Source organism: Nansenia antarctica (genome assembly GCF_963989245.1).
Source record: "Nansenia antarctica genome assembly, chromosome: 8".
Classification (NCBI taxonomy): Eukaryota; Metazoa; Chordata; class Actinopteri; order Argentiniformes; family Microstomatidae; genus Nansenia; species Nansenia antarctica.
The window spans coordinates 42,587,835-42,611,626 of record NC_137678.1 but is presented as its reverse complement, the minus strand read 5'-3'; the positions used below and the strand labels follow the sequence as shown (position 1 = coordinate 42,611,626).

Below are 23,792 nucleotides of genomic sequence, written 5' to 3'. Positions count from 1 at the left end.
CAGATAATACGTTGTTTACTTCCTTGTTTACGTATTTTGAAGGAATATCATTGGCAGACGTCAAGTCAGGTGACGCTTTAACGGGTTTTGATTGGTTAGCGGCATAGTAGCCCCAATCATTCTCCTTATTAACTTATGGATCGTAAGTTTACTTTTCATAAAACGTTGATCGACCAACGTCTACCAACTGACGGAAACATGTTCCAAAAAAAACTATTTAGCTTATATGAAAAAATCAACTAGTCTGTAGTTGTAGATCGATCATTTCACAAACGAAAGCAGATAGACAGCTTCGGCCCACCGCCTAAAGCGATTGGGGGGGGAAATGCCTACCTCAATTATGTGAAGAACTCTGTGTAGATAACGGAATATTGCATTACACAAATATGAATTTGTTTGTTCATTTTTACTGCCATTTTCATTCAGTTGACTTGAAAAGGCGGTTAGTTAGTTAAAACTGAACAGAGACTGAGTATGGAGATAACCACATTTGTAGCAAAACGCCGTGTTTTTGGAATCAATGATGAAGATGAATGATGAATGAAAGCTTTATTTCGAACATGTGAAAAAAGAAATAGTATTCACAACAAAAAACAAAACAAAAACAAGAAAAAACAAAACAAAAACAAGAAAAAACAAAACAAAACAAAACAAAAAACACTATTTACTTAACATGTCCGAAAAGGAGTAGGAAGAAGCATAAACTTATTTAATCCTACCCCTTCTCCAATACTCAGAGATTAATAATTAATAATCTGCAGTTTCAATATTAATATAATATTTTTTAAATTAAATCAAATTTATTTACCAACAATAGAAAACAGATAATGTAAATAAACAAATAATCTGTGAAAACAACTGGGGGCCGTTCCACTAAAGGTGGATCAGTATATCGGCGATTGAAATAAATCAGGCGATCAGGCAACTCGGGATTGGAATTCAAGCCTCAGGTGATTCCTCGAACGAGGATCAGGCTTGTGTTATGAGTGTTCACAGAACACCGGCTTACAAATCCTCGATATGGGCGCGTGCACGCAGACATAAAGAGCCCTGAAGAGTCAAACTGTCGAAATGAAGATTGATCTTTATGAAGACAACAAATAAGATGTAAAATAGTGTAATACTGCCGCAATTAACAAGGCGATGGAAATGGTTTGGCTAGAAATTGTTGACCGATTAAATGCGTAGGTCATACTAGCCCTAGTTATTGTTATATGTTCATATTTTAATAAATGAATATTTACTACTGTGGTGATATCAGCAGCAGGCTAAAATCGTCTTATCGTCACGATGACCTAGTGGTATTTACCGCTGCCGTGGTATTTATTCGTCTTTTTAAGACGGTGGTTCGAATCCCTCTTCGGACACACTTTTTTTATTGCATTTCGTTGTCTGAATCTAATCTAAAATCTCATCTAAAATATAGTAATAGTAAGTATATAGGCTATAAAATGATGGTGCAGGCTAATTTACAAGAACTGACACGATTACAATGGTGTTTGAAGCCTTTCTGAGTAAATTATGTTCTTCAACTACTAGACCCTGGATTTGGCATAGATTATTTTTTCTTACGATTACTGATGGATAGATGATTCACTTAGACAGATATATATATATATATATATATATATATATATATATATATATATGTTGTAAATCAATTTGCATGAAGGCTTCGGTTAAATGTAAAAAAAAAGAAAAAAGAATCACTTAAATCAAGTCTCGAACACACAACCTTTGGAACTCTAGCTGGCTGCCTTAACCACTGCGCCAGCCAGACCGCTGTGATGACAGCAATGCAAGTTGAAACAATTACTTTTTTTTTTACACTCTTTTATTTATTGATCTATCGATCTATCTATCACACTTTCAAAATATCAAGTTATCTATCACACAATCAAATTATCTATCGATCGATCAGACTTTCAAAATATCAAATTATCTATCTATCACACAGTCAACCAATCTATCTATCTATCTCGTGTGAAGTGGGAACTAATATTTCCTAAAAGACACTTGAGAAACTGTCGTTCGGGGATGTAGTTTCCGCCTGTGAGCCTTTTTTGACGCACGTATTACTTTAGCCAGTCTTTTAGCCTGCTCGCGACCAGGCTAATTATATCTGACTCAGAAGGAGCTCAACCAAGCAGCGAATTATTTGAGCCACATTGATGGAACCGAACGCAAGCTAACATTATCGCAGATTAGAACTTTATCGAGGCTTAGAAGATAATCCACCTTAGTGGAATGGGCCCCTGGTGACTATCAAAGCCCTTCTTCCTCCTCGTACCTGGTGAAAACCATGTTTTTATACCGCTTTTTGAACTGGGTCATGCTTGGACACCGCTTTAGCTCCACACTCAATCCGTTCCACAGCTTCACTCCACATATGGAAATACAAAAACTTTTTAACGTTGTACGTACATAAATATGTTTTAAATGTAACTCCCCTCTCAAATTATAACTCCCATCTCTATCAAATTATTTTTTTTGAATATTCCCAGGGAGTAGGTTGTTATTTGCTTTATACATTATTTGTGCTGTTAGAAGGTGGACCAGATCCGTGAATTTTAATGTTTTTGATTTTAAGAATAATGAATTAGTGTGATCTCTATAACCGGAATTATGAATTAACCTTATGGCTCTTTTTTTGCAATATTTATAGTGATTGTAGTCTACATGTATAAGTATTGCCCCAAACCTCCGCACAATAATTTAAATATGGTAAAAGCAGTGAGCAGTAGAGAGTGTGGAGTGATTTATGGTCCAGAACGTGTCTTGCCTTACTCAGTACTGAAATGCTTCTTGACAGTTTATTTCGGACATTTTTTATATGAGATGACCAGCTTATTCTATCATCAATTATCACACCAAGAAACTTAATTTCATGAACTCTTTCAATGTCCACACCATCTACCTGTATCTGTACTTGAGTATTCATTTTATAATTACCAAATAACATGTAGTTAGTTTTGCTTAGGTTTAATGATAATTTGTTTATGTCAAACCATCTTTTTAATTTGCACATTTCTGAAGTAATCATCTCCATTAGCTCCTTTAAATTCCCCCCAGAACAAAAACTATTTGTATCATCTGCGAATAGTACTAATTTTAATGTTTTTGATACCTTGCAAATATCATTTATATAAATAATAAACAGTTTCGGACCCAATACTGACCCTTGGGGGACGCCACAAGCAATGTCCAAGCATGACGATGAATACTCTCCCAACTTCACAAATTGTTTCCTGTCTCTTAAATAACTTCTCACCCAGTGCAATGCTACCCCCCCTGATCCCATACCGTTCCAGTTTATTGATTAATATGTTGTGATTGATTGTGTCGAAAGCTTTTTTAAGATCAATGAATACTCCAACTGCATACTGTTTGTGGTCTATAGCGTTTGTAATTCCCTCGATTGATTCAATTAATGCCAGTGATGTTGAACTGTTTGATCTGAATCCGTATTGACTGTCAGAAAGTAATTTATGTTTATCTATGAATTTGTCTAATCTGTTATTGAATAGTTTTTCTAGAATTTTGGAGAATTGTGGAAGTAAAGAAATAGGCCTGTAATTTGTGAAGTGGTGTCTATCCCCAGTTTTATACAGCGGTACAACTTTAGCTATTTTCATTTTGTTAGGAAATGTACTGGTTTGGAACGATAAGTTACAGATATATGTCAGTGGTTCTGAAATCCCCTCAATTACCTTTTTCACAATTTTCAATTGTCAATATTCAATATTCACTCATAGTTCCCTTGGCCTTGAAGCATCCTTGAAGTGAGCTGGAATTTATTCATGTTTTTTTTTTGCTCCTAAAATTGTGTATTTTGCTTTTGGGCTCTTCAGTGATGAGTTTTGACATCCCAGAGGGACTGACGGAGCTGTTGCGAAGCTTTACAACTGAAGTGTTGAGGGATCAACCAGAACCAGCAGACCTTCTGGACTTCACCTTGCAGTATTTCACTCATCTGAAGGAAAACCAGTCAGGAGTGACGGGTAGATTTGGGTATTATTTTTTGGGGGTTGATCTATTGCCACTAATAAGGATGTCTTAAAAAAAACAAGATCATTTTTTCGTGAAATGAATGTTCATGTTCCGTTCATTCTATGTCTATGATATTATTATTCTTTTTGCCGTTGCGCTACAGCATACGCAACCACTAGACGGGTGGTTGCCATGGTTACCCGGGTCACATGCGTGGGTTTCCTGTAGCCAGCAGCAAAATGATGCTACATTTTTACTGCCATTTTCATTCAGTTGACTTGAAAAGGCGGTTAGTTAGTTAAAACTGAACAGAGACTGAGTATGGAGATAACGTTAACCACATTTGTAGCAAAACGCCGTGTTTTTGGAATCAATATTCACTCATAGTTCCCTTGGCCTTGAAGCATCCTTGAAGTGAGCTGGAATTTATTCGTTTTTTTTTTTTTTTTTGCTGCTAAAATTGTGTATTTTGCTTTTGGGCTTTTCAGTGATGAGTTTTGAAATCCCAGAGGGACTGACGGAGCTGTTGCAAAGCTTTACACTTGAAGTGTTGAGGAATCAACCACAACCAGCGGACCTTCTGGACTTTACCTTGCAGTATTTCACTCATCTGAAGGAAACCCAGCCAGGAGCTGCCTGCAACGATGCCCCAAATCCGGCTAACGCTGCCTGTCGACCTGGGAGGGGGGTCAACTTCGCCGAGGAGGCAATGCAGATTACCTCAGAAAATGGAGACGAGGATGACGAGGAATTCGTAGGTACGTTAGCAAGCTAGGTATCGTTTGGCTTATGTTAGCAAGCTAGGTATCGTTTGGCTTATGTTAGCCATAGGCGTAGCTAACTGTCAGTGTTCGCAGGCTAGCCAGCCAATGACAGGTGAGACTGGCTAGCTACGGCTAGCTCGCTACTGTTATGACCATAAACGGGACGCCAAACCAAGCGAAGGCTACAGCGATTGGGGGGGGGGGGGGGGGGGGAATGCCTACCTCAATTATGTGAAGAACTCTGTGTAGATAACGGAATATTGCATTACACAAATATGAATGGCTTTTGAGGTTCCCGAACCTGGCCTGACTGAGCTGGGCTCCCACTCAGACAGACTAGGAGAGGCCTCTCATACCAGGCAGCATATCTAACTGTACTGTAACAACTGTCTGGCATACTGGTAATCATGGTAGCCACTATTTTAGGGCGGTGGTGGTGGAGGTCATATCTTAAACACTGATGGTGATTGGTCAGAAGGCTGTCAAGCTAGTGACACTTTGCATTGCAAATGACACCACATCCATTCATTTGCCTTTTCCCCCCCATTTTTCTCTCAGCTCCAGTAATCAACAGATTCAAGAGAAGGTCCTCGGGTAAGAAGTCTGAGCCAAATATGATCTCTTCTGTTTGTGTCTGTTTGTTGCTGTTCCAAACCCTATATAGTTGTCCAACGCTCCTCAAATTCCTGCAAAATGCAAATCTTCCAAAAGTGACATGAACTGACATGGTGTTGACAACCAAACTGGTGTCCACATGCAGGTGTAATGGGGATCATCATTTTCTCTGTGGCTGGGACTATTGATCTGGGCAGGACAGCAACTGCTGCTGTCATCAGAATCACTGTTATTAATAGCAGGATCAGAACAGCCAACGACAGGCTTTTCAATGCACAAAACACTCAAGTAACAGAAACAGAGGTCCATGTGAACTTCCAGCTTCAAATGGTCTCCACAGGAGTTGGGCGAAGAGATGTCCCTCTTCTGTGATGACTAGATTCACTGATGACATTAGTGGAGTGAGTCCTCGGTTGGCTATGTTAAGGTGTGAAAGAGTCTCACATTCAATAGTATAATATGCCTCTTGTGCCTTTCTGCAGTGTGTGCAGAGGCATTCAACCCTGATGAGGAGGACGAGGACAGAGAGGCCAGAGTAAGATCCTTTATTTATGAATTCATTTTTTTTGTATCCAGGTAAGTCGCATTGAAATATGAATGTCTTTTTCAAGGGAGCCCTGGATTTAGATGTTGACGTTGTGGCAATGCCACCAAACCTACTACATCACCAAAGATAACTTCAGCATGACAAGGCCAATGAATCTGTACTTAGTAAGAGCAGGCAAGATGATACCTTGTTGTTTTTGCAAATCTTGCTCTTCTCTTTTTTCCAGATCACCCATCCCAAAACAGACGAGCAGAGACACAGACTACAAGAGGCCTGCAAAGACATTCTGCTGTTCAAAAACTTAGACCCGGTAAAATGAAGTAGCCTAGGCAGGGAAAAAGACATTTGGGACCAAAACTCATTTGCTCATCTCCCATGAGTTCTGCTGGGTCCTCTTCCACAATGGAAATAATCTCAACTGTAACCTGAAGGCTAATGTCTCATTTCAAACAAATAGGCTACGCATGACAAAAAAAAAACACACACATTCTTTTGTGTTTTGGCTTTAACAGGAGCAGATGCCCCAGGTGCTGGATGCTATGTTTGAGAAACCCGTGGTGGCTGGGGAACACATTATCGACCAAGATGATGATGATGCGGATAACTTCTACGTCATTGAAAGGTACAGTAGGACTTTATATGTCTGTGCCATTGATGAACATTAAACAGCCGCGTACAACCTTTTATTTGCCCTTTATTTACCACTTCAATGAGATTGCATTCCATGGTGGTTAGTGTGATAGCACCATGATATGTTTGAGCGTTTTGCAAATGCTTCCATTATTGTTATGATGATGAGGGCCATTATGATGTTACTTTTCTCAGAGGGACATTTGATATCCTGTTGAACAAGGACGATGTGGAGCGAGTGGTGGGTTCCTATGACAACAGCGGTAGTTTCGGGGAGTTGGCCCTGATGTACAACACTCGGAGGGCTGCTACCATCATCGCAACCTCTGACGGAGCACTCTGGTGCCTGGTAAGTTCGGCTGAACGTGTGTGTGTGTGTGTGTGTGTGTGTGTCTGTGTGTGTCTGTGTGTTTCTGTGTGTCTGTGTGTGTGTCTGTAGTGAAGCTACTCTGGGTGGGCCAGAGCCTGTGTCTATTGTGTAGTGGCTGTCTACATAGGTTCGAATGGGAGAATATGCCCCCTGCTGGATTCTTGAGAGAAGTTCCACATGCTAGAGGCTCCTCTCTCAATACAAACATCTGGGCCTGGTTTGAGAACAACCCCAAGCCTCTTTCCTTTCTGTGTTTGCAAAACTGTAGAGACCAGGTTAGAGGTAAGCAATATGGCTCTACCTACCTAGCTTTCCAATTAAGCGTCGGCCATATTGCTTACACTTCTCAGGTTCATTGGGTTTTGCACCAACACCCTAAGGAGAAGGGACTGGGGTCATTGTTGTCCTGTTTGGGCTGAAGGTATGAGCTCTCTATGATTTTTTTCTGCTCCAGGACAGACTGACCTTCCGGAGGCTCATCGTGAAGAACAACGCCAAGAAGAGAAAGATGTACGAGTGTTTCATTGAGTCACTCCCACTACTCGCATCCCTCGACGTAAGAGTTGTCTATTGCTTTTATCCATTTTATGTTGATATATTTAGATTTCACTGGTTGAGAGTAAGGCGGAATTGTGAATGTGTGAATAAATGCATTCATAAGAGGGTTGGGCTCAATTCCATTTAAATGTAGTTATTTCAGGAAGTGATTTTTTAAAATGGTATTTTCCACAATATATTACAGGACCAACAAAGAACAAACTTAAATACATCCCCCATCCCCCAAATACCAGACATATACATACATACAAACATCATACATCCATACAAGTAAAATAAATGAAATGACAAAAAATGAATTTCCTAGTACGTAGATCCTCTAACAGTATATCTATCTATCTTCTCCAATTTAATATAGTACATGACCTCCTTGAGCCAATGACTATGTAGGTGGAATAGGATCCTTCCATTTAAACAATATCAGTCTTCTAAGGAAGTGATTTTAATGTATAGAAATGTCAGAAATTATGAAAATGGTAAATGGACTGCACTTATACTGTATAGCGCCTTTTTTGCTGCTCCAAAGCTGCTCCAAAGCGCTTTACAATGGCCTCTCATTCACCCATTCACACACACATTCACACACCAATGGCGGCAAGCTGCCATACAAGGCGCTGGCCCGCTCACTGGGAGCAATTTTGGGGTTCAGTGTCTTGCCCAAGGACACTTCGACATGTGGCCAGCCAGGGCTCGAACTGCTGATCTGCCAAACTTGTGATCATTAGAAAAGAAAATGTGTATTGTTTAAAGCTCCTTGTTGTCAGTCTATTTACAAATCATTCAAAATAATGTCTTATTTGCACTCATTGTAATATTAGTTTACTTGACTGAATTGAAATTCCACTGATCCACAATAATACCTTTGCAACATGAACACTTGTAATTAAATGATTCATAATGTGAAGTGTGTCTGATGGTAACAGCGTTCACTGACTGTGAGCATTATGAGCAGGCCTGCAGTATAACTGCTGTTCTTCTGCCCTAACAGCCCTCAGAGAGAATGAAAGTGGTGGACGTCCTATCCTCCAAATCCTACAGTGATGGTGAACAGATCATAGCTCAGGTAACTCCCTCCAGTTAACCCTGCAGGCTTCAAGTGGATGTTGCATGCCTATTGATGGGGAGTGTTCTGACTCTGCATGCAGAGAAAGTAAAGCTTGAGAGGGGCAATTCAATTGTTTTTGTCTTCGTATTTCCGTACAGGGGGACCTGGCTCACTGTTTCTACATTGTGGAATCTGGTCAAGTCAGAATCACGATGAGGAGGAGCAAGGTAAGACTATGCTTTACTATATTTTAAAGAGCCTGCAAGGTGAAAATTGTGATTTCCAGATTTTTTTTATTTTTTATGTTAGATTCACTAGATCAAATTAACATCACCCAAATATGAAAATGTTGGTTTCTGTCTTTTTCGTCCAGTACTGTTCACTCTTTCTGTTCAGAAATTGCCTGTTCTTACTCAAGGTAGTGTTTGTAGGTAGATTTGACAGGATGGCAGGACCTGACAATACCATGGCAAAGGCAATGACGGTTTAATTTGTCACGTTTTATGTGTCCTTTCCATTCAGACGAAAAAGGAGGGTGAGGAGGAGGGTGAGGAGGAGGTGGAGCTCGCCGTGTGCTCCAGAGGACAGTATTTTGGGGAGCTGGCGCTAGTCACCAACAAGCCCAGGGCTGCCTCTGCATTTTCTGTCGGACACGTCAAGTGTTTAGGTATGTTTACGCCGCCCTGCCAACACCTAAAGGAGCACAACGTCAAGTGTTTAGGTATGTTTACGCCGCCCTGCCAACACCTAAAGGAGCACAACGTCAAGTGTTTAGGTATGTTTACGCCGCCCTGCCAACACCTAAAGGAGCACATTGCACTTCAGGAAACTCCATGCGACTGAATGTCAATATCATAAACTCATACCTCAGCTCCAGTGTAATACCATGTATCATATGTTTTGTGTGTGACCTTTTTTTAAATTAGCATTTTCAGCTATAACAAACCAGTAATCTGGTTGTATTTGGGTTGTTTTGCAGTGATGGACGTGCAGGCCTTTGAGAGGTTGCTGGGTCCCTGCATGGACATAATGAAGAGGAACATCGCCAACTATGAGGAGCTATTGCCAGCTAGCTACCCTGTTTAGAAGTAGTGGAAGTAGCACGTATTCACCATGAAACCGTGTGAGAGCTCTGACACATCTTTAGGAAATGGGACTCTTAGCCACTTATGTCTTGGTACTGGGCTCTTGAAATTATCAATCTGCTTGCTATCACACACATCAACATATCTGTTAACATTAACAATCAAACTGTTTTAAACAGATGACATTCATACTGCTTTCACGAATTTCAACCATTATTTGGAGCAGTCATAGAGACCTAGGTCTCATGTGTATAATAGTTTTAGTATTTTGTATGATATAAAGGCATATGTCGTTTGTCAACGACCAAATTTCATCCCTGGCCTTATATAGAAATGGTACATGAAAAGATGCACTTTTCCGAAGTTTGTCTGATAGATTAACTTTGTTCTAGATTAAATTCAAAATGGTGTCATCTGTTATCGAGCATTTAATGTTCTCACAGAAAAAAAGACCCGGTGTTTTCAGTATTCGCTTTTTTAGTCTGTTACTGTGTTACAATTTTATTAATTCATAGGATATGGAATATAAGATTTCATTTCTTGTTCTTGTTCCCTATATCCTGCTATATTTTTTTACAGCCTTTTTTTTTTTGTCTGGGCAATTAAACCTGAAGTGATGTGAAGACAACAGTTTCTCAAAAACAGAACACAGGAGGTGTTCGTGCAGTCAGTTATAATATCTAAATGTTCAATTTTTTTGTGATAACCAACTTACTTTTTTGGTTGAAATCGAACAATGCATAAAGTATTGTACTTGAAGTTTGTATTAGTTCTGTAGTCCTCGGTTACAATCTATCATATAGTTCGTGAAGGGTTATTATCATTAGTAGCCAATCGTTTTTTTGGGCCTACAGTATATTTATGAAGTCAAATGGGACATTCATACAACTTGGTGCTCAGTAGCAAAAACAAGGCAGTATTTCTAGACTAAAATGTGAAGTTGGTTTATAAAAGGTCGACAGAACCATTGAGTGATTGAACTTTGTTGCTTCTTTTATCCTTGAATAGGTATTGTATTACAAGCTGCTGTTGATGACCTGTCAGAGGGTGTTTGTTTCTTTGGTTTATCATCCTCTTGACATACAGTGTAGTTTTTGCCCCTAATGTCATTTTTAATGCATTATCGGGTGTCAATTTGATGGCCTGTTTATGACAGGTGTGATTAAGCTCCTTGTTCAGAGCCGAACATTAGCTGAGTTGCCTGTACTGCATTCCGTGCAATTTCCGAAACAGGTGAAACGTACAGAGATTAATATTTATTGGGAAATATTTTGTTGACATTTTGCATTTTGCGGCTAATCCCTTAGGTTGATACTTAGTTGGATACTACAGTTTTTCCATGAGAAAGAAGCCTTTCTTTTTCTTAATTTCTTTTGTAAACAACGCACTGCTCTCTTTTTAGTACCGTATTTGCCTTTTTGAACCAGATATTCTTAACGGTCATTTACTTGTCATTACATTGTCGGAAGTTCAACCTCTAATGCAAGTAAACCTCTTTAAACAAGTTTTGAGAGTCAACAGAATGGATTTATATTGCCTACCTCTGCACATATTTACCTATGCCAACGAAAGGTATCTGTTATTCCTTGTTTAATGGTATTCTTGTAATTGTATACCTTTACTGTTTAGTGTGTAAACAATCTGTTAATGTGTTAATTTAACCATTTCTAAGAGAGCACCATCTGGCACATGCTTTGCTGCGTTGCCCCTTTTCTTGTAATGTCGTTACACTTAATTGCCAGAGTATTTTCTGTATTTAACTGTTATTTGAATTGCCATTGCAATAAACTTAAGTTTTTAAAAAATATATATATAAAGTGACTATTATTGTCTATTTTATTTATAGGTTAAACTATTCTGGCATGTTTTGGTATGCTATCAGTAAATGAATGGTTATGTTCAACCTCAATGCCAAAAACGTATGTTTCATTATCTTTATCTTTCTATTTCATATCAGCACTACAAAACTATATAAAAAGTATAAAAACTACAATTGTTAGTTAGTTGTTCTATTATCAGTTTGTCCAATTAGATCCAAGAGATGATGATCGGTATAGACTACAGCCAATGGGAACAGCGTATGCACATTCATTGGCGTGTTTACAAGACTAGTAGCCAATTGGGAAGAAAGCAGTCGTACAGTGACATTTCAATCCACCAATAGGTTTGCACAGAGAAAAAAATATAATTTATCTCTCTTCAACTTGGCGTTGATGGCGACTGTTTTGGTAAGTTTCAAAGAAAGTTCAATTGAAATGGGGAAGACAAAGCTTTAAATGAACTGTTTTTTGAAACATTAGATGCAGGTCTTACAGGACAGATTACATATGAAAAACGAGAAGATGACATTGGCTACATTACTTGCAAATGACATGTCAGACTTTTCATTGTTGACGTTTGTTGTTTTGTTGTTACTGCTTGCGCAAGAGGAAAACTCGAAGGCTCGTTCATTCGTTTTGTAATGGATATTGGCATTTTCTCCTTGTGACATTATTGAATGTATTTGTGCATATTGTAGTGTATGATATTGTCAGTGACTTGTCGTCGACGTGTAAAACGAATTAAACGGTTTTCTTGCGACCGCGACATTACAGTATATTGTGACAACAAAGGCGATCGCCAAATTAATAGGAAACACTTTGTCAACATTGTGTCCTTTATATGAGATCGCTATTTTGTACATCCGTGTCATTCTAATGAATTTCCATTTCTCATTGTGTGTTAGACATTTTGCTTGTTTTTAAACTTAAGCGAATGAGTTATCGTCCTTTCTCAGTATTGAATGAATGAGCTCGAATGCGCATGCGTGAAGTCCTGAAAGTTTACAAACAAGGGCTGCATGTAAGGAATCACATGACGTGGTTGCGAAATTGATAGGAGACAGACTATGCTATTTACGTCTATCAGCTGTAGTTTTAAATGTAACACTATTAACCCATTATTGTGGTTCAGCTCATACACAATGTAATAAGTGTAATCACTCTTTTTTCCCGATCACTCTTATTTACAAACTTCAATGAGGGCTTTATAAATTATACATGGAGAGGAACTGCCCAATTTAGCCTGCTGAAATCTGTGTATGGGGTCCCAGAAGATGTTTTGCTGTGTTTGTGTGCAGTCGGATGACCTAAAAGGGTATAACATGGTGTGGGAAGTGAAGACTCCCAAGCTGGACAACACAGGGATGGACCAGACAGAGAGGAGCACAGGGATGGATGAAGCCTTGGACATGCTCCAGTGTGAGGAACGCCTAGCCTCCTCCCCTGGATGCCCCACCAGTGAGAGCCGCATGGAGTATGGTAATCAGAGATCAGCATGTCAATAACAACATAAAGACACACTGTCAATGACAATTAAAAAAGAAAGAAAAAGATAAAGATAAAAGCATCCAACAGTGAAAAAGAATACACAACAATTGTAAAGTGTGGATTTTACGACTATGTTTTGACACACTCCATGTTTATGTATGACCCCTCAGACGACCTCCCTGAGCTGCAGGAGGTGGAGGAGGACCAGACCTCCCCTGCTGTGTTTCAGGTGGGAGTGTGTGTGTCCCACCAAGAGCGTGACGGGCACACACACACAGCCCCCCTGGACACACACTGGCTCACGCAGCTGGCCCACATCGCCACCAGCCCCCAGAGCCCACTGCTGCAGGAGCCTGCTCACAGGTAGGCCACACACACACACACACACACACACACACACACACACACATACACCTTCCTGTCTCCCCTTTAAAAATTGAAAGTCCATAACAATCCAATTACTTCCTTAGGTCATCTCCAGTCCATGTTTTTGGCACCAGCAGTAACCTACATTCCTATGCCCGGCCTCCCCTGACCTCCAGCAGTGCACCATCGCCCCCTAGAGGCCATGCCAGGGAGCGTAGGCGCGTCAGGGTAAGAGCTCCCCATCAAACTAGATCAAGAGTGTGATGTTTTGTTTTGGGTTGCCAACTTTCTCAGTGCTAAATAGGGCACAAAAGATGGCGTGCCACTGCGCAGGGCGGGGTTTACAGGAATTGCCGCATGTATGTTATTCGTACGCATGAGGGGGCCTGTGAGATCCTGTAGACTCATCCAGCCCAAAATACCGGACATCCCGGCTAATATGGGACAGTTGGCAACCCTGTGTTTGTTGTGCTGTTAAGCTTAGTCCTTCACTAAAATAACATTGCGAGCAAGAAAATCTCAGTTGAATATACGTTTTAGTCCAGTACTAGGCTTAACTATGTCAGGGAAACCGGCCATTGTCGGGTCGGACTAAGCTGTATTGTGCTATGTTGTCCTTTCACGTTGGATTTTTTTTTCAGCACGGTTTCGGATTGTTAAAAGCCTGCTCAGCTGGTCCCACAACATATCTGTTGCAGAGCATGTGAGGGGAACGGGTGTAATTTGACCGAAGCGTGGAGCGGGTATTTAAAACCCTGGAGCCTTCTCTCCCACTCCAATTTAGCTCCAGCGTCGCTCACATCACCAGCTCAGGGCATGATCCAACCAGAATATTGTGCAGATATTCCAATAAACAAGTCCTGCGTGGAATGTTTTGGGAATATGTTTAGTCAACGGCACGATGGAAGCCCTCCTACTACTGCCTTTCAAACGAGTGCGACTTCGCTTTCATTGCTTACATTACATTATAACAAAGTAAATACTTTAAGGATTGGATGTTGGTGTTTGTTAAAAGGGTTAAATTAAGGTTTGAAAGAAAGAAACAAATGGAGTGAATGTGAGTTAAGTGGAGTGATGGAGTGAATTTCGACAATGTACAAACCGTCCTGTGTTGAAGGCGGTCAAGCGGCAAAGTGGTCCAACCATGACCTGTCTACTTGTGGTTATTGATAACACGCCCTTAACAAGCTGTAATGGGCCTGTGACGTGAAATGAAAGCAGACTGTTCTATACAATGCCTACTGAATGAGGTCTGGCACGGGATAGCACAGCTTCTAGTTAGTACAGAATAGAGTGTTCAAAGCCCTGTTGTCCTTGTCTCTGCAGGCCACCAGCGAGTGTGAGTCGGCCGTGTCCTGCAGATCTTCAGTGTCAGATGACGAGGACATGGGCTGGTGCCACTCCTGGCCTGCTACTGCCTGGCACTGCTTTCTCAAAGGTACGGTACACAGGAGGGAGACACACAAACTAACTGCTGTAACGGGCCTGTGACATGAAATGAAAGCAGACTGTTCTATACAATGCCTACTGAATGAGGTCTGGCACGGGATAGCACAGCTTCTAGTTAGTACAGAATACATAGTACACACACACACACACACACACACACACACACACACACACACACACACACACACACACACACACACACAGGTGTACACACACATAAACAACCTCTAGACCCAAGTCTATTCATTCCTTTGCTCACACATGGTTCTACCCAGGAGTTTTTGAACAACATGGTACTGGATTGTGTCAGAGGAGAGGAGAACCCTGCTCACATGCTAACCTCTGTTGTCCCTGTGCCGTATGTCTCCTCCCCAGGCACGCGTCTGCGTTTCCACAAGGGTCCAAACGTGGAGTGGCAGGACGCTGAGGAGCTGGAGTCAGAGTATGAGTCGGACGACGAGGGGGAGGCTGTATCTCATCCTCCGAAGGTACCGAGTGCTCTATAGGCAATATCCCATCCCCTGAAAGTGCAGTCTGCTATAGAGGCAACATCGCAGGGTTGCCAGTGCCTCTTTAGCTCAGTCAGCTATGGTCCTAAGTCCACCCTTTCTGTAAGCTCCATCTGTAACTGTTCTCTCTCTCTCTCTCTCTCTCTCTCTCTGGTTAATGTGCTTTCCAGGGCTATGGTTCTGAGGGCCTGAGGCTGGTGGGCCATGCTGAGAGCTTGGCGTTCGGACAGTCTGTCCTCAAACTCACCTTTGACCCTGGCTCCTTTGGGGAAGGGTTCCTGACCACCGAGTGCCAGCTGGACCACCCCTTCTATGTCAGAAACAAAGGTAGGAAGCTAGCCCTGTGAGCTTGCTTTGTGTTTGTGTGTGTGTGTGTGTGTGTGTGTGTGTGTGTGTGTGTGTGTTTCACATGTGTTTTTTTTAAATGTGCGTGTGTACGTATTCCAGGGTGGTCCTCGTTCTATCCAAGTCTCACAGTGGTGCATTATGGGATCCCGTGTTATGAGGTGCAGGTTGGAGACCTGTGTTTGCCCCCGGGCCACAGGGATGCCATCCACACCGATGACTCGTGGGTGTTTGACACTTTCAGGAGGTAAAACCGCCGTAACACATCACATTGAAAATGTTTACGAGGTCCTTTATGAAAGCGGTCTACGTACATTTTCTTTGCTCAGTAACATAACAGTCGTAGCTCCAGAGTTGGATTGTTTGGACTTTGACGTTTGTTTCCGTTATCCCCTCCCTTCCCCAGTTATGACTTCACTCCTCTGGACTCCTCTGCTGTGTACGTGCTGAGCAGCATGGCCAGGCAGCGCCGCACCTCCCTGTCCAGCGGGGGTGCTGTGAGCCCTGACCCTGATAGACAGAGTCCTGCTTCCTCCTCCTCCTCCTCCTCCTCCGCCAACCGCAAACCAATCAAGAGCCAGCAGGCCCCGGTAGCGGCCAGCAATGCCTCGCCCGCCAAGTGCAAACGGCCAATGAACGCTTTCATGCTGTTCGCCAAGAAGTTCAGGGTGGAGTACACACAAATGTACCCTGGGAAGGACAACAGGTGTGTGCGTGTGCGTGTGCGTGTGACTCTGTGTGTGAGAGAGAGACATATGTGACACATTACCCATAATGAGTTGAATTCACAATAAAGTGTGTGTGTGTGTGTGTGTGTCCTCCCTACAGAGCGATCAGTGTGATTCTGGGTGAGAAGTGGAAGAAGATGAAGGGCGAGGAGCGGAGGGTGTTCACCATGGAGGCCAAGGTTCTGGCTGATCAGCAGAAGAGGATAAACCCTGACTGTTGGAAACGCAAGAGAACCAACTCGGTGAGCAGAGCCTTTTTACAGCCTTTTGGAACACATACTGTAAACTACCTCCCTTGAGTCAGGTCTCCCTCCCATGTCTGACCTCTCATCCCGCTTCCACAGGGCTCCCAGGGCTCCCAGGGGAACTAGGAGGACACACACACACACACACACACACACAGGAGAGGGGGATGAGGAAAAGGACAGCAGAAAGGAGAGCGGGATGAGAAGGAGAGGGGTAGAGAGCAGAGAAGAGGACAGGCCAGCCCACGGAAGACTGATGTCCCCCTCACCTCCACACAAACGTGTGCAGAGACTGGCGTCTCTCTACTGTGACAAGGTGTATGCTTGTAACTAACCAAATAGAGAGAAACACATAAAAAAAGACACACATTTTGTTTAGAAAAAAACATATGTTATCTACTAACTGTGCTTGAATATGCTATATTTTTAATGACTTGCGTTAATCTTCCAAAGCAAACATTTATTCAGTCTTTGTAAATAATTAAAAATGTCAGGTAATTTTCTACCCTTTAGGCTTGAAAACACAAAACCCTGTGGTGCTTCAGTACTTAGTAGTAGACAGAAGAGGTGAGATGTTTCCATCTAACAAAACTCTATTTTTCCACAAGGAACTAGGGATTAAAAAAATACAGCTTCCACTCAGACGTTCTTATGCCTATATTTGTATATTAACTATAAATCTATTTTAACATTGTCAATGCAGATGGGTAGGGTTGGGATGGGGGGGGGGTGTAGGGGGGAGTTGACATCACACTGGTCTCACACCGAATCCTAATGTACTTGTATATACAGTATATGAGTGTCGTATATCTATCTATATGATCCATCCGACGGCACAGCAAGGCAACACCAAACCAAATTGATGGATCTGGCCGGCACAAGCACCTGAAATACAAACCATGTGAACAAATGCGGCAGTGTAGACGCACACAGAGCCTTCTGACGGGGGGGCATCTGATTAGGACCCAAACTGATTTTAGCGGGAGAGATCTGTCTTTCTTCTTGGCCCACGCTGGCGGCGTGAGTCGTTAGGATACAGCGTTACACCCTCAGATCCTTTCAGATGTGCAGAGCTGTGTCGAGAGGAGCAGGAGGGTTGATTTGGGATCGGACATTTCTTCCCCAGGACCTGAGTGTCGGACAAACTAACGGGCCATAATCTATCGGAATGATGTGTGAACAATAACATACATTAGACGGGAGGGGAACTACTCTCACTGCACTTTGGGGATATGTGTTATGCACTATATACACTTTATTACCTTGTTTGACTGATATAATGTGTACTGAAACATTGCTATGAAAAATATAATTATGAAAAGTATATGGAAAAAGTATAATTTCTGACTCAATCTTGGCAAAACGTGTCAAGGTTGTGCATTTATTTGATTGATTTATTTCTCTCTATCAATTATATGTACAGGTCCTCCTGAAGCTATTTCACATGATGCATCTGTATTATAGTATGAATAAAAGCATGAATCTGTAATCTTGTTTTTTTTGTGTATGTCTAACACGAACACACACACTCAGAGGGATCAAATTCATTGGCATCAAGTACAATTCCAAACTTCCTCTGTGCCTTTATTTTAGATTTAGAATGATGCTTTTTTTAACTTCCTGAATTGAGTTATGAAGCAGTCTGTAGAAAATGACCATAGGCCACTGTGTGTGGTTTGGTCTCTCTTCCTTACATCAGCACTGGTATGGCAGCGCCCTAGTCACAGTGTTCTATTGGGTAATCTGGAGACCAGAATCTAATCTCTGAGTCTAGCCATTGGGTTGGGTCTGGTAGGTGTGGTGGGTTTCATTGGGTGAAGGAAAGACCAGACAAGCAATGATATGAGGCTGTCATGATCGTAAATGAGGAGTTTTAGACATCTTTACTCTTCTGATTTGGGCACTATACACTAGTAAATACACAATGCCATCTCTAACATTTTCTGACTTCAGACTAAAGTTCACAATAGATTCGTCGTCATGGGATAGAAGAAGAAGATGATTTTTTTTTCTGAAATATTAAGAAAATTCCAACTAAATTATCAACACAGTTACAGCATACATTTGTAAATGACTAGAAAAACTGCCTTCATAGTAAAATATAAAATCTAGAGGTATAAATAGTTTTGGCCTTTTGATGTGGTCAGTTATAATTTACATATGGGATAATATCATACTTTTCCACTCTCTGATTTTGCTCGCATTCCACACGGAACACCAGTATGTACAGTAGCCTTCCATGAGAGAAAGAAGACCAACACACTAACAGAATATGAGAAGGACCTTTTCCAGTAATTACGTACAAAGGACATTTCCAAAAAAGATAGTACAGTTAAATCAAACAAACCCAGAAATGTTAACAATAAGCAAGACAGCGGGTCACCTTTAAAGATAATCATAATAATAAAAAAAAAGCACAAAACATTTGGCATTAGTCACACACCATTGTATCAAAATAATTTGAATTACATTAAAACATGAATTACAAAAGGCACAGATTACAAGACCTCATGGAGCCGGTTGCAGCGTCCCTAACTCAGGGCTAGTAGTACGAGACTATTCCACACCTGCTGTGCATGACCACCCACGACGTCTACAAACAACATTACCCCCTTGGATGTTGGAAAACAAGTGGTTTCCCTGGTAAAAAAGGCAACATGCTACCACTTAATGGGCAGCAACTCACTTTTCAACCTCACAACAGACCTTTAGATTGAGCAGAATTGCCCCTTAACCACTGATACAGGGTCAGGTCATATATTTGACCCCCCCTGGATGGTTAAGGTTAGGATTGGGGGAGGGGTAAATCTGACCCTAGATCTGTGGTTAAGAGCAACTGAAGAGATGAAGACGTTTTACATGAGGGACTCGAGGCTTTCTGCTATGGTAACGGAGCCCAGGGGGACGGAGCCGTTGGTCTCGGAGGACTGCAGGGCCTTCTGGTCCTCCTGACTGCTCACCAGGCTCAACACGGCCCGGTACAGGAACTGGTACTGCTCCTATAGGAGGGAGGGGACAGAGAGGGGGGGCATAGGAGGAGGGTGTCCCATGTGATAAGTATGTGTGTGTGTGTGTGTGTGTGTGTGCGTGTGCACGTGCACTGTATGTTTGCGAAGAGTGTGTGTGTTGAGGGAGATTTGTTGTATGCTGTGTTATGTTTGGGGTAATAGTTGGGTAATATTCACAGTGTGGGTGTGTGTGTGTGTGTGTGTGTTTGTGTGATTTTAGTTTGAATGAATGCTGTTTATGCGATTGTTACTTCTCAAGAACTTACGATGTCGTTGAAGACCCCCGGCCTCATGAGGTTGGTCATGCGTGCCACCTGGTACACGTCCACAGAGCCCTCCTGGTGGAGCTGGTGAGACAGGGTGGTGAGGGCACAGAACAGCCCCGCTGTGGTGCCACCCATCCTGGCACAGTCAAGAGACGCCAACTTTAGACATCCACTCATAGAGAAACAGCACACACAGCTCTCCACTTCCAACCCCTGTTGACCTTTATCACGCACCCCTATGACGCATACTTCCTGTTATTGTTAGTAGCGTGGCTAAATCATCTATGAGGGTAAGTATACTTAAGCAATATCACACGAGAGGGAGTGCTTTTATACTGAATATCAGCACGGCTGTGATTTGGCTGTGATTCGGTCGTAGGTACGAGGCCGCAGGCCTGTATAGACTCAGTGTATAGACTCAGTGTATAGACTCAGTGTATAGACTCAGTGTATAGACTCAGTGTATAGTCTCAGTGTATAGACTCAGTGTATAGACTCAGTGTATAGACTCAGTGTATAGACTCAGTGTATAGTCTCAGTGTATAGACTCAGTGTATAGTCTCAGTGTATTGCACTTACTGGTCGTGTACCACCACCGGGCTGTCCCTCTGTCTGCTGTTTTCTCTGATGATGTTGACCAGCTCAAAGCTGTTGCTGATGGGGCTGTCAGGGTTGGGCCAGCAGGGGGCGCCATACTGCCTCACCTCCAGGACATAGTCATCCTGAGGACACCGGACATGGAGAGACACAGTGGGAGAGAGAAAAAAGAGAGGAGGGTGGGGCGTGCGTGTGTGTGTGTGTGTGTGTGTGTGTGCACATGCCTGTCTGTATGTGTGTGTCTCTCACCTGTGTGGCCTCCACTATGAAGTCCTGTACAACCAGTCTCTCCTCATTGGCCAGGCAGACATGGTCCTCTCTGGAGAAGGAGACGGTGAAACCCTCACAGCTGATTGGCTGGTCCTTGCTGGGCCAGTACACACATGACTCCTCCCCTTCCTTCTGAAAGATACACAGGGAAAAGAGAGGGTCTGTATGTGGTTTTATAGAGCGTGTGTGTGTGTGTGTGTGTGTGTGTGTGTGTATGTGTGTGTGTTTGAATTGTAAATTACATGGTTGCCATGGCACATGTATTCTCTAGACATTGGGCCTACTACGGTGGAAAATATCCAGAGGAAAGAGAGACAACAGAAATCAAGCCGAATTCATCCAGAGATTTTGTTTGACTTTTTATTCTTCTATCTATTATTGTTCTCTCAATGGAATGTAGTATCTTTGAGCATTGAATGCATTATTATTATTATTATTATTATTGTGTGTGTGTGTGTGTGTGTGTGTGTGTGTGTGGTGTGTGCGCATGTGCGCTTGTGTGTGCACATGCATGCATCCTGTAGGTGTATAGATAGCCCCCATAACTGAGTGTGTATGCGTGTAGGCGTGTGTGCATGTCTGTGTGTGTTCATGTGTGTGTGTGTGTGCGTCCTGTAGGTGTATAGAGCGCCCCCTACCTGTGTGTGTGTGTCGGGCAGGGAGACGATGACCTGTGCGTTGTGGTCCCAGACCATCTTCCAGAAGTCTGACACGGTGCTGGACAGAGGAGTCTGGGTGAGGATGAACTCTGTACTCTGGTGGTAACCCTGCAACACACACACACACACACACACACACACACACACACACACACAACAAAACAGTTGAGACTGTCTTGCGTCTTGTGGCTTGTTCTCAGTCTTCAATAGTCTGATTGATTGATGGAGTTTATTCATGGATCGAGTAAAAACAGTAATTCAAGGGATGACATGAATGAAACACTTATTTCCAACATGGTCCTTTGATATTAACATACAAGACAACAATAACATCAAACAATCATTACATAATCATTACCCCCCCCCCCCCCCCAAACAAAAAGGATTAGGAACTTCTAGGAAAACTAAAAAAGAATAAAAGTAGGCTAAAAGAATAGGCTTTACTATCTGTTCACCTTACTCCAGAGGTACGCTCTAACCTGTCCTCTAAAAGCCCTCCTAGTTTCTGCTTGTTTTATATTAAGTGGAAGCGCATTGAGTTGCATCTTGTAAGAAATGCGCTATACAAATAAAATTTGATTTGATTTGATTTGAAGTGGAAGGCTGTTCCAGTATAGAAGAAGGAACTGCGAGCTACACTACTCACTCTGGAACCTTACAGGAGCGCACACTCGCCCTGTTGTTGTGACTGTGCAGTAGTACATTCCATTTTTGTCATTTAGCAAAAACGCCTTTATTCAAAGTGACTTAACATTTGTCTAAGTAAGTGAATCCAACAAGTCCAACGGGCGACACAGTCAAGACACAGCTCAGTGACTGAGACGTCACAGCTTACCATCACATAGGAGGCGTTGATGTAGTCTGACGAATCTCCTCCCACCGAGGACAGACACACTCTGGACCTCTCCACTGCAACATACACACAGACAAGAGACATTGAAACCAGTTCACTATTATTTTTTTGATTTTTTAATATGTTTTTAGGGCATTTCTGCTTTTATTGGGATAGAGACAGTAGAGATTGACAGGTAGGACGGGTGAGAGAGAGGAGACATGTAGGATATGTTGATGGCTGGAATCGAACCAGGGACCTTGCGATTATGTGGTATGCATATTAGTGTGCTATGCCACCTCGAAACCAGTTCACTCAAAAGTGCTAGAAGCGGTCCAGTGCTGGCTGCTCACCAGGCATGAGCGAGGAGCTCCTGTTCTTCTCCGCGTTGCCCTCTCTCAGAGCCTTGGTGTAGTCAGACGGCTTGGCTCTGCGCTGACTGATCAACTGAAACGACACCAGAGAAAACATTGACTGTCCTCTCTGTGTTTACGATTCGAGAAACGAGTGTACAAAAAAGTTACTGCATACAGTAGGGCAAAGCATGGGGACTAGTGTGTTATGACTCGGCGAGATAGCGCCTGTCTCTCTCAGGAATGTGTGCCTATCTGCAGTCTGCAAGGTTCTAGATAAGTGTCTGGTTAGTGGGGATTGTTTATAGAACCCGCTGACTGGAGCACACACAGTAGCATTTCTCCTCTCCTGTTTCCTGTCTGTACCTGCCTCACCTCTCAACAATAGGCATTAGTCAAAATCGTAATGTGTTAACAGTTCATTTCCAACAGTAGCTTGCCCCCAAGCGAGTATCAAACTCACAAGCTTTGGTTTGCTCACCCGCCATGCTAGCTACTGCCCTTTAGAGAATGAACTCACTTGGTGGAGATGCTAATGGGCCTTGTATAGGGTGGTTACAGTGTTTTGAACAGAGCCTGTGTGCTGACCTTGAACTGTTTCTCCATGCGTGTCCTGCCAGAAGGCCCTGGGGTCAGCAGGTCAGAGACGTAGGAGTGGACGAGGTCAGAGGTCACCTGTGTGTTCCTACTGAGGATGGCCTCCACCAGGGCGTCATGGATGAACACATACTGCTCCTAAAGAGAGAGAGAGAGAGAGAGAGAGAGAGAGAGAGAGTTATCTGTTATCTGTTATCAACCAAACTAGCGTACATAACTCTTAAAGCTAGCTATGTCTCCCGAGTGAGAATGAATAACCTACAATAACCGCAGAAAGACCTAGAATGTCACACTATCCCAGCTCACTAGCATGGTGCCAATTAATCATTTGAAAATGTACAGTAGTACTAGTAGGCATTAGGAAAGAGACTCGTCTCAGGCTGCCGAGGTCCATGATGGTCCAGTTCTACACGGCCATCATAGAATCCATCCTCACCCACTCCATCATCACCTGGTTCCCTGCTGCAACGACCAAGGACAAGGCCAAGTTGCAGCGGGTGCGACGTTCAGCAGAGAGGGTGATCGGCTGTCCCTTGCCCTCCCTCAACTCCCTGCATGACACCAGGGCTCTGAGGAGGGCAAGGAAGATCATGGCTGACCCCTTCCACCCCGGCCACGGCCTCCTCACCCTGCTTCCCTCTGGAAGAAGGTTGCGG

General features: G+C 42.6%; 3 protein-coding genes across 3 annotated transcripts in view; 2 read left to right on the top strand and 1 right to left on the bottom strand.

The window, feature by feature from the left end:
- Positions 1 to 4,480: 4,480 nt before the first annotated feature.
- Positions 4,481 to 9,884, top strand: LOC308163339 (cAMP-dependent protein kinase type II-beta regulatory subunit-like; the record flags this gene model as incomplete). The annotated part of the gene is made up of 11 exons (XM_080537533.1): positions 4,481 to 4,748; positions 5,313 to 5,348; positions 5,852 to 5,904; positions 6,143 to 6,226; positions 6,429 to 6,538; positions 6,742 to 6,895; positions 7,371 to 7,472; positions 8,463 to 8,537; positions 8,678 to 8,746; positions 9,042 to 9,186; positions 9,499 to 9,884. 11 exons carry the CDS (start codon positions 4,481 to 4,483, stop codon positions 9,603 to 9,605), a joined length of 1,203 nt encoding a protein of 400 aa, XP_080393659.1. The 3' UTR covers positions 9,606 to 9,884.
- A 1,941-nt stretch (positions 9,885 to 11,825) lies between these two features.
- Positions 11,826 to 17,250, top strand: LOC308164536 (HMG box-containing protein 1-like). The gene is made up of 11 exons (XM_080538605.1): positions 11,826 to 11,832; positions 12,723 to 12,903; positions 13,083 to 13,275; positions 13,383 to 13,506; positions 14,605 to 14,716; positions 15,103 to 15,215; positions 15,407 to 15,563; positions 15,684 to 15,828; positions 15,988 to 16,287; positions 16,410 to 16,551; positions 16,654 to 17,250. The coding sequence occupies exons 2-11, from the start codon at positions 12,747 to 12,749 to the stop codon at positions 16,678 to 16,680; spliced, it is 1,470 nt and encodes a 489-aa protein (XP_080394731.1). The 5' UTR covers positions 11,826 to 11,832; positions 12,723 to 12,746; the 3' UTR covers positions 16,681 to 17,250.
- Positions 17,251 to 19,409: 2,159 nt separating this feature from the next.
- Positions 19,410 to 23,792, bottom strand: part of LOC308164226 (receptor-type tyrosine-protein phosphatase zeta-like) — a gene marked incomplete at both ends in the record, with an annotated part of 29,947 nt that continues 25,564 nt past the window's right edge. The window contains 8 exons of the mRNA XM_080538368.1: positions 19,410 to 19,553; positions 19,829 to 19,964; positions 20,408 to 20,550; positions 20,675 to 20,827; positions 21,334 to 21,462; positions 22,190 to 22,263; positions 22,540 to 22,633; positions 23,128 to 23,274. Of these exons, the coding sequence (XP_080394494.1) occupies positions 19,410 to 19,553; positions 19,829 to 19,964; positions 20,408 to 20,550; positions 20,675 to 20,827; positions 21,334 to 21,462; positions 22,190 to 22,263; positions 22,540 to 22,633; positions 23,128 to 23,274 (1,020 nt within the window). The remainder of the gene's footprint in view (positions 19,554 to 19,828; positions 19,965 to 20,407; positions 20,551 to 20,674; positions 20,828 to 21,333; positions 21,463 to 22,189; positions 22,264 to 22,539; positions 22,634 to 23,127; positions 23,275 to 23,792) is intronic.

What these genes read in the sequence shown, in the direction of transcription:
- LOC308164536 (XM_080538605.1), top strand. Translation starts at nt 12,747, where the DNA reads ATGGTGTGGGAAGTGAAGACTCCCAAGCTGGACAACACAGGGATGGAC. An exon ending in CTGCAGGAGCCTGCTCACAG is followed by an intron (nt 13,276 to 13,382) that starts GTAGGCCACACA and finishes TTACTTCCTTAG; the next exon opens with GTCATCTCCAGTCCATGTTT. An exon ending in GGGAGCGTAGGCGCGTCAGG is followed by an intron (nt 13,507 to 14,604) that starts GTAAGAGCTCCC and finishes TTGTCTCTGCAG; the next exon opens with GCCACCAGCGAGTGTGAGTC.